Source organism: Eucalyptus grandis, chromosome 11 (assembly GCF_016545825.1).
Source record: "Eucalyptus grandis isolate ANBG69807.140 chromosome 11, ASM1654582v1, whole genome shotgun sequence".
NCBI classification, from domain to species: domain Eukaryota; kingdom Viridiplantae; phylum Streptophyta; class Magnoliopsida; order Myrtales; family Myrtaceae; genus Eucalyptus; species Eucalyptus grandis.
Genome location: NC_052622.1, coordinates 1969003 through 1979606, shown reverse-complemented (window position 1 = coordinate 1979606; position 10604 = coordinate 1969003). Strand labels below are relative to the sequence as shown.

The 10604-nt window shown below is 39.2% G+C and overlaps 1 protein-coding gene across 1 annotated transcript; it reads right to left on the bottom strand.

The window, feature by feature from the left end:
- Positions 1 to 6754: 6754 nt before the first annotated feature.
- Positions 6755 to 10245, bottom strand: LOC104417272 (cytokinin dehydrogenase 3). Its single transcript, XM_010028578.1, has 5 exons — positions 9669 to 10245; positions 8596 to 8723; positions 7994 to 8263; positions 7477 to 7745; positions 6755 to 7073 (listed from the first exon to the last, which is right to left on the bottom strand). The coding sequence occupies exons 1-5, from the start codon at positions 10243 to 10245 to the stop codon at positions 6755 to 6757; spliced, it is 1563 nt and encodes a 520-aa protein (XP_010026880.1).
- Between the last annotated feature and the right edge of the window lie 359 nt (positions 10246 to 10604).

The window sequence follows — 10604 nt, the reverse complement described above, 5'->3', positions numbered from 1 at the left end:
GGTCAAACTCAAAACGCGTCCGAGTGCAATTAACCGCTAATCGAAATCCGATTTCAAAAATTGAAGAGTCTGTCATGTCACAATAAATTTTAGGAACGTCAACTCAGTCTCAGAAGATTTTTCTGACAACCGAGACTTTTGGAAAAAAAAAAGTTGAGTTAAGGCCTTTTTTATCAGAATTTGCAGAGGACCATTTTTATTGTGCTTTTGTGATTCAAGATGGTTTTATGGACAAGTAAATATGTGAATTGAAGTGTGGTGACATTGGATTAATTTATGGACTTCAATTTGGTTCAATTAGAAGAGAATTGAATGAAATTGAAAGAATTGATGTAAAAATAAGTGAAATTCGTATGCCATGGTGGACTAACCAAAATGGACCCATTAGAAGCTTGTCTTGGAAGCTTAGAGGTGAGTGGAATGTGACATCATATGAGGTCATGGTGGGCCAAGTTGTGATGACCTAAGAGAGAGAGAGTGTGTGAGAGAAAAAGGGGAAATTGGTTTCTTCTTCCTCCCCTCTCTCCTCCGTCGACCGAAACCCCCCATCTTCCTCTTCGACTGCTCAACGCCATGGAAGTCGAAGACCGAGCTACCGTCGCTGCCTCTCGCCGCCGTCGTCGCATGTCCGCAAGCCATTGGAGCTACTCGCGCGCACCTAAGCTCGCCGCCGTGCTGCCGCCCACGCGCCTCCGTCCCCTCTCCTCCCTTTGGTTCGAACAGAACCGACTAGCAGAAGTAGAAGTAGCGACCGGCGTCGCTTGAAGGAGGTGCAGTCGCGCCGGAGCTGCCGTCGTCGTCATCGAGCATCACTGCCATCCCGTATGCCGCTTTGCTTCGTTTGCCCCTGTTTGAACGAGCTATTGTCCAGCCCCTGTTCTACCTCGGTTCAGTTCCGTTCAGCCACCTCAGGCCGCCGCCCGACCACCTCCAGCCATTTTCGGCCTCGCCGGAGCTCTGCCTTGCCCTCCGCCACCCTTGGTCACCTCAACCGATGCCAAAATCGCCTCAACTAGCAGCACATAGAGAAGGCAGAAAATGGGTATGACAATGGCGTTTTGGCCCGTTTTGGCCGTCTTCCCGAGCTCGGATGCTCGGCCCACTTTGAGAAAAGTCGATCCTCGTGTCGATCCCATCCTTTTGAGTGAGTTTTACTCACTAATACCTTTTTAGTTTGCTAATTATACTTAAAGGTTGATTAGTGTTAGTCAAGTGTAATTATGTAGTTATATTAGAATGGATTAGTGATTATTAGTTAATTGTATTACATATTAGTGAAATTGGTTGTGTACTTAACTAGAGAATGGCCTATAGTATTTATTGAATACTTCTTGGGATTTTTTCCAATCCTTATCGGGTGTTAATTAGGCAATTCGGGCCTAAATGGAATTTTTTAGGAATTAAATATTAATTTTCGAAATTAATTATTTAATTATTTATTTTCTGGAAATTCAACTGGGATGGTCAGTGATCGAGATTTTATGCTAATGATCGTGGTGTAGTCCATTTATTTAATTGAGCTTTATATTGTGCTAAATTGAATTTATTGTATTTATTTATTTAATTTTCGAAATTAATTATTTAATTATTTATTTTCCAGAAATTCAACCAGGATGGTCGGTGACCGAAATTTTATGCTGATTATCATGGTGTAGTATGTTTAGTTATTTGAGTGTTAATTTGTGCTGAATTGAATTAATTGTGAATTTATGATTTATTCCTAAAATTATTTGATTTTGGTTATTAATGGAAAAATAACCAGCCGTCGGTTGACAACGCCAAAAATATTTTGGTGGACTACAGAAAATGGTGGGATTTGTAGAAAGGAAATTTTAGTATTTTGGCTAAGGCCAACTGTGTACCCACACACAACTATTTATCGAGAATGATAAAAAGATGGAATTGATTGTATGAGAGAGTGGTATACTAAATTGGCCTGGAGGCCCTAATCTGTCATCTTTGGGTGAGCAGTATACCAGTATACCATATCGACCTACGGACGATATGTCAGCTTTGGGTGAGCAGTATACCTTATTATCAACTTTGGGTGAGCATATATAGTATACTAAATTGGCCTAGGGCCCCTACTCTATCAGCTTTGGGTGAGCATATACATAGTATATTATATTGTCAGCTTTGGGTGAGCAGTCTTGATTTGATAGGACTTTATAGATAGTATTGAATGTGCCGACCAAGCATGGGTCATGTTGACATGTGATCGACTAAGTCGATTGATCATTGCTTTGATTTGATGTTGTGAATTGATTAATTGAATAGAAATGACCATGAGTGGTCTTGTTGGCATGTAATTGACTAGGTCGATTTGATCGATGCTTCGATCTGTGATGTGATTGCTTGGGTGCCTATTTGATCTATGCTAATATGCAGGTAGAATCTGAGGCCAAGGTAGGTCCTCTGACTCATGTTGTGCATAGGCAGCCCTAAGGTGTATTAGTTTACTAATCGAGTCTTAGGGGGTAGAACTTGCTGAGACGTAGTCTCATCCCGGTTTGAGAAAAATATTTCAAGTCCCTAGATGACGATCATGGAGGATCGGAAGTCCTGGAGTTCAAAAGGTGGAGGCTAAAGAATCGACAAATGGGTCTGACTAGTGGATGTTAAGACAATCCCCTTTTTGATAAGCCTACAATTTTGCAAACAACCTAAGTTTGTAATTAACCAGTTTGTCTATAAAGACTTGTCTTGGTTTGAAAAATATGATCCTACTTTTCTATCCCATTATTTGATTGTCTGGGGATTTTATTAAGCTTCAGCATGCGTATATAAATGAATGGGTCAGTGACCTTCCTGGGGCGTTGCAAATAAATCGACCAACTAAGGGATGGGCGCACGCCCGAGGATCGAGGCGTGACAAATTATGCATCTGTTTCAAGAAATTAATGCTAATAGTATTATTTGGGAAAATTGTATTGAAATAAGAAATGTCATTATTTGTTTGTACAAATATTTTGACTAACAAATTAAAGATTAGAATGAGGGGTAATTAGTTCTAGGGTGGGAACCACCCACCCTGAAATTGGAGTGGTCCAATCCCCAGGTGGGTCTAGGAACCAACTTGTATAACACGAAAATGACTACAGAATTATGCCACAAAGTAGAGCACTCTAGCTGAAGAAGGACTGAGGACTCATAGGGGAGGAGTGACAAGCACCGTGAGCAAGTGATGCTAAGTCACAACAAGCATTGTGAGTAGCAAGTGAGTTGTGAAAGAGAGGCGTGAGACTTGAGTGAAGAAACTAGAAAGGGAACAAATGGGAATTAGGATTTTGAACTCTCAAGATAGGGAAAGATGAGCATCTTGAGTGAGTGAGGTTGCAAGAATAGTAACGAGTGTTGTGACTCCTGAGTGAGGATGCAACCTACGAGTGTTAAGAGCAGCCTACCAAAGTCAATAGAGATTGAGAGAGCAAGTCATGAGAGAGATAAAGCAAGAGAGGTGAGGGAATTGAAGAGGGAGGTGAGAGGGAGGGCCGAAGGTGAGATCGTGACTATGATGACGCCATAGAGTGCTGCAGGTGAGACCGAGAGCGAGATGATACGAGACAATTAAGAGAATTGTGCAAGGAGGCGTCCAAGAGCAAGATAAAGTAAGGACTTAGGAATTAGGATTTTGTGAAAACATAAAAATTCAAAAAATATATACTGGTCCAGTCTAGATAATTTGGGTGGGTGGTTCCTCAGATGGAACTGAGATTTGCATCATTACTCACCAATTTCAATTTATTGGAATCAGGAAACAGCCAGTTCTAGATTCTTTTGCTCACCCGTAATTGGAACTAGAGGTGGATGTAGAACATCTCATATGAGGGAAAGAGATAAAAAAAAAATTGCAATACCTAACTTAGAGGGGACTTCTATATAAAATTTCTTGATAAAAAGTATATATATGATAAAAGAAAGAAAGGCGTTAGGGGGCAAAGGCCCTGCTAGCTCACCCTTCCATCCGTTGTTGATTGGAAGGAAAACTTTGGTTGGATTGTCATGGCTAAATAGGAAAATCTTTTTATTTCCCCCATCATTTGCTTTAATTGCAAAAAATTGTTTGAAATGCACATTGGACGTAACTAATACTTTAAGGAGATCCATGGATTAGGAATTTGCGGGATAATTTCTAAATGTATCTTTTGTTTTTCGATAATACCAAATTTCATATTGACCAGTAGAAGAAGGCATAATATATTCTTTGCTAAATGTATAAAAAAAAATTACTATATTTTGGTGGATTCATTTCAATGAATTAATGTGTAGTAAGAAGCAATCCATTACTTGAGGTGTTTGAGGACATATAGCAGAATTTGCTTCAAAAGTAAAATTCTAAATGTACTAGACCGATGTGGAAAAGTGCGCTTGCTTGGGTAGGTTGATCATTTAAGAAAGTAGCATTACTATATGGAATGCATGAGCAATATAATAAAGGGTCCTATCTTTTGACTCACGGATCCAAAGATAAAAGGTTAACCTAGAAAAAACATGAATAACAAAAGGCGTGACGATTACATAATATGCATTTGATCGCCCACTAAGATAATTTTACTTTTGTTAGGACTTAATTACCACATCAATCTTATCTTAGTTTAGTTAGGATACCAAGGACATCAAGTGATGGAACATAGCTGAGTAAGTCATGACGGGACAACCTATGAGGCGACTCACAGTTGATTAGCCACCAAAGGACACCTTGATGAGGGGGGTGGATGCTAGCTGCCGATGGAAGAATAGAGCACACCAATGAAAAATTGGAAGAGAGAGAGAGAGAGAATATGATGATGTTGTGAGATGAATGTTGTGATTGCACAATTTCACCTCATTCCCCTTGCATTTGGGGTGAGGTTCACACCTATCCACTCTTGAAAAGAATTGGCTAAGTATGATGATTTCTATTGTGAGATGAATGTTGTGATTGCAAAATTCACTCCATTTCCCTTGCATTGTGGGTGAGGTTACCCCTCTCCCCTCTTGGAAAGAATTGGTTGAATAATTCTGGAAATTATTGCCTTTCTATCAAGTGGACATGTGTTGAATGAGGGACGTAGTTACTTCTCTACTAACCTTGAATTGCTAGCAATACCCCTTCTAGAAACAATTATGGATGAAATCACCTCTCTGTCCCTTCTGTTTGGCTGAACTTACCTAATGACTGCTCTTAGTTTACTTCATGAAATATTAGTGTAGCATCTAGGCAAGATCGGGTGTCAACACTGAGTCACCTAACCATGAAATGAGAACAGCTTCAAATGGCAATTGTTGTTCCGTTCACCATCCATTTGACGGAGTACAACCCAAGATAATAAGAACAACTTTAAATGTAATCATAAATTAGATTACTTGAGGGAAATTTATACTTAGAAAGTGAACCCACAAAGCAAAAGCTTGCATCATAAAATGGATTATTGGAGGAATATAGGAACATTTTTGGCAGACCTAAATGCTCACAAACCGGGTCAATCTCTTGATCTTGTGGATCCTATGTTGATCCTAACATTTTCAATAGTGATGATTATGTATAGACCTTCGTCTAGGTTAGGAATTCTTGATAAGATGTCTGAGATATTTCACACCATCTCTACTCAAAACGTGGCAAGGAAAATCTAAAACACCAGTCACATGGGTCAACCTCCCTTAAAAAATAAAATAATCTTTCTCTTGGTAAAATCGACGTTAACAAAGATAGACTTTGCCAAGAAATAGAAAGGAAAGAGGATAAGATCACTCAAACTGATGTATTCTTGTCATGGCCTCAACCTTGGGTCATATAACTTACGGAAATTCTTATAATATGAGTTAGTAGTGCTCACATGATATTTTAACAGCTCACACTATTTCCACCCTCCTTATTGGCTCCAAACACCCTTTATACATTAAATTGACTACATTATCCCTTATAGATTCCACTCTTGATTTAATTTTATTTCTTACCTTTTTCTTCTTCTCTTTATTTTTTTCCAGTTTTACTAAAAGATAAAACTACCCACATCCCTTTTATTTTTTTTACCTAATTGCTTGTTGTGATATGAGCAAGCATTAATCATATATTAAAGTTAAGAAATATTAATTTTATTTGCAAATTTTTTTACTTTATTTCCCTCGATTATCCTCAGGATGGTGATTTTTTCGTCTTCGATATTGTGGTTGATACATGTGTTCTGCACAATTTTGGTTTAATAATTTGATAAGACAATCGGTGTAGATCAGCCATTATATGTATAATGATTTGTGGTGAATAAGCCTATTATAAGAGACTCTATAAGTAGGCTATGGTCCCTTTGGTTAAATTCTGGACTCGAATGCTTTGAAAATCCCCCCCCCCGCGTTCACCAAAATAAAATTTCTTTCTCCATCACTGCTAGCTTGCATCTTTTAATGATCTTTTAATCTAACTTCTTGAGTTTTTTTATTCAATGAATTTATTTGGTATCAAACATTGCCATTCTTTTGTTGATTTCAACCTTATGCTATTCAAAATGTAAGCATATAAGGTTTTGATGATCATCAATGTTGAAAGAAACAAAAACACATATACTATGTTTAATGAATGCATTACACTTCCTATAGTGGAAGGGGGACTGTTTATTCTACATATTGGGATAATTTATTCTAATCCATAGAGTTTTTCACATAATCAAACTTAACGCAATATAATTAGACGGTTACATATGAAATTATCACAAGCTAAGGAAACATTCATGATTCATATAAACATAATCAGTCGTGTGAGTAGATATCCTACTGAACCCTAAACCCCATCAATCTTTGAATTCATGCCTTGGTTGTGGTTGAAGATATTCTGCCCAGGAGACAACAACATTTTTGGATCAAACTGAGCTTTGTTCTCTTCAAATTTCCTCCATTTGGGACCAAAATGTTGAATCCAATCGCTTTCGGTACTGTAATTTGGAAGGTATTGCTTGATACCATTATCTTCACAAAAATGGAGCACCTCCTTATTTTGAAGGTCGAACTCTTGCCAGTCTTCAAACCCACTTGAATGCAAGAATCCAACCGCATAAAAGACATCTTCATCTGGTATGACAGCAGACATTCTATCATCCCATCTACAAAAAAGATCAAAATTTGATAAAGGGTTTAAGTTCATATAATAGAGTTTATACTCAAGCCACTTAAAATTTGATTTTAATCATTCAATGGACTCATAACTTCCAAACTTTTGCATTTGATGCACTTGTCGGATTTGACAGATTTTTGTAAGAATTAATGACGTGACGGATAGGTGGCCAATTTTCTGAAAGTCACGTCATTGCCATGTTGGCTACACATCAACAATTTCGTCGAGAAATCAGTCTGGTTTTGATCACAGTGCATCAGTTGTAAGAAATCGAAAGTTGAGTGAATAACTTGATTAAATTCGAAGTTCAGTGACCGTAACTCATTAGCCTTTAGTGACAACCAGCGAAATATATGCCCTAAATGAAAGTGGCGGCTAGCAAGAACACGTACTTGTCATTGTTCATAGGGTAAATGAGGACAAGTTCAGTTGTCATGTTCTTTTTGAGAACAATGTTCTTGAAAACACCAGTGTTGAAATCGGCAATGCGAGATTTGGGCACGAATAGGTTGAGCCAGGGGTGAGGAACGTTCCAGAGCCCCTGTTCTCGGAGCACCATCTCTCCAACTCGCACTCTATTCAAGAAATCTACGTAGCCGACATCCTTCTGGTACAGGAACTCGGGGCCATGGCTCAAATCTTTCAATATCTTCTCCAGGTCCTAATATTAATGAGATAACAGTGAACTAACTTAAAAGAAAGGAGTGAAATGTTTCTTATGGGGCTGCGTAGAAGCTCATGGAAAGGTCGATGTGGTAAAATACAACTATAATATATTTGCGTGTGTGTGAGAGAGAGACAGAGAGGTAGGTACTCCAAAACACTAGTCCGACACAAGCACAATTAGTTCAAAATAGGACCTAGGATTTTTTTCCCCTCAAAGATAGTTCGATATAGATCAACATGTACCTTGTCTACTGCACTTTGAGTGCATTCATCATAGAACTTGGCTACTTCAATGCAGTAGAGAAGCTCGTGTTCGGTCACTAGGGACATCAGCCGCGGGTGGTCCAAAGAAGAGAAGAAAGATATCCAGCTATCTGAATTTCGGCGCATGAAAAGCTGACCTTCTACGTAGTCCAGCACTTCATCTTGGTCCCTTCTATGGCGCGATATCAACCGTTCTTGGTCCGTCGTAAAAGCTGAAAAATCACTGTATAACATTTTCACCCACTTAGCCTACAAGGGATTCAATACAAATACATTTATTAGCTTGTGGATCTTCTATGTCAACCAACTGATAGAAAACCCTATAGAAACGTATAAGCTGACTTCTAGTTTCATGTTCAATGTCATAGATAGAGAGTCAATTACAACTTATAAAAAAGCAAACTAGAGCATAGCCGGTTCATTTACAGGCTGTCATGTAACTGTCATTTTTTCTCCTTGCGAGTTCCAATACATCGAGAGAATTCAGTCTCAAAAAAGAAATGTGATTGTCTCAATCCTAAAGAATAAGAACAGTGAAATCTCAAAAAAGCAATGATGATTGAGTCTAGTGTGCTACATACTCTCTTTGGAGCTGGACCAAGTGCAATCCTTGCTCTGGTTATTATGCCAAATTGACCGAGACCACCCAGGACAGAATGAAATAACTCCGGATTTTCGTGGGGAGAGCAAGTCAAAAAGTGCCCGGTTCCTACCAAAAGAAAGAACAAAAAAATTCTCTCGTCAACAATCAAGCAATTATGAAGAAATGATATATATGGTGTGTAATTCGATGCTTAGAACGAGAAAAGAATCTTATGTACCAAAACAAAGTCATCAAAATATAGTCATCACTTATTCCGGTCTCTATATTTTGAAACGTAATATTAAATTCGTTACTATATTGTAACACATTAATTTTTGTTTATAATGGTAGTCCGATATGAAGGCATCATATATAGTACATATGAGGTGCTTTTTTCCCTGAGGACATCACTGCCTTTTTCCATGTGTAGATACATGCATCAACTAGAAAATTCGGTAGTCGGCTAGAGTTCGAAGTTTATCATTTTTTTTTTTTGTCCAATAGATTAGAAAAAAAAAAAAAACGCAATGGCCGTTCTTCAGAGATTAATCTGGACGTATTACTTTAACCCCGTTGACTTATCCGGCCAACCCAATTAGTTTTTGGCCCTTATTTCCAGGTATCTTCGGTAGATAACGTGAGTTAAAATACAGTAAAAGTCAACTTTTTGATATAACACTCCAAGTACATAGTTTTTAGACAGAAAGAAGAAAAGATCAGAAGAGCGAATTCGCTAATTGCACGCGTTGAGCCTCAATATTAAAATAGACATAAATTAATAAAACAACTTTTGAAGGCATGAAACAAATGATTAATTCATTCACTTCATTTTTTTTTTGTCAGCCATTCTCTATTCCTACTCTACACTCACTCTCAGACTTTTGCCCTGCCTCTTGCAGGGCGTGAGAGTCGAAACCCACTCCTAAAACTTACGCGTCCCCACCCCATCCCCTGAGAAGGTGGGGATTTGCAGACCTTTATCTACCGAGATGACAGGCTCATTAACATCATAACCCTAGTTCAATTAGTTTCTGATCAAAATACGGAAGAGGAGAGTGATTCCATCCATACCAGTAATGACATCCATTTCGTAGACATTGCTGATCTGAGGCCCATATCGAAATGTTCCCCCGCTAATGCCTGCATTAGAGAGCGTACCACCCACAGTTAGGTACAAATAATCTGTCCACGAAACTGGGGCAACACCATGTTTCAGCGTCTCCTCCAGCACATCGATCCAAAGTTGCTGGCCTCCGACGTCAGCATAGTGGCCGAGCGACTGGCTCCACGACACGGTGGTCTTGTTACCAAGAGACGTCATGTCCACAACGACCCCATCACGAGCCATAGCTTGTCCCCGGACGGAGTGGCCGCATCCTCTGGCTGAGATAGTGAAAGGAATAGGGAATTTATTGTATGCGAATGCCACGAGAATTGCGATGTCTTCGGGGTGAGATGGGCGAAGGACGGCTACAGGAATTTCTCGGACGATGAGGCCAAAGTCGACAGAGGCCTCACCGATAGATTCGGGGTCAACGTGGAGTTTGTCAGCTATGGGGAGAGAAAGGAGCTTGTGGTATAGTGAATTAGTCAAACGCTCGGATGAGAGCAGCATGCAACGCGAGGCCATCTGATGGTTTTGCGCCATTTTAACGTTGGAGGAACAAAGAGATGATGAGCAAGTTGATGTGTTTCGGTGTTTATGGTGGAGTTGAGGGGGAGAGCTCCCAAGGGTCTCATTTATAAACACGCAGACGGACACTATTGCAATGCCATGCCCTCTTGGAAAGGAAAAAGTTTTATACGCAACTCGCAAGAAAATGATTTTTGGGGTTCTTGGCTTTGATTTGATGAGATTTTCATATTGTTAATCAGTTATTTGACTTTCATTTGATTCCTCTGTATATTCTTAATTGGATTACCAGTAAAATGTGTACCGCGATAAGTAAATTGTGAACCATGAAAGGCCCTTACTTTCAGAAGCCCTGAGGTCCTTCAAAGCCATCT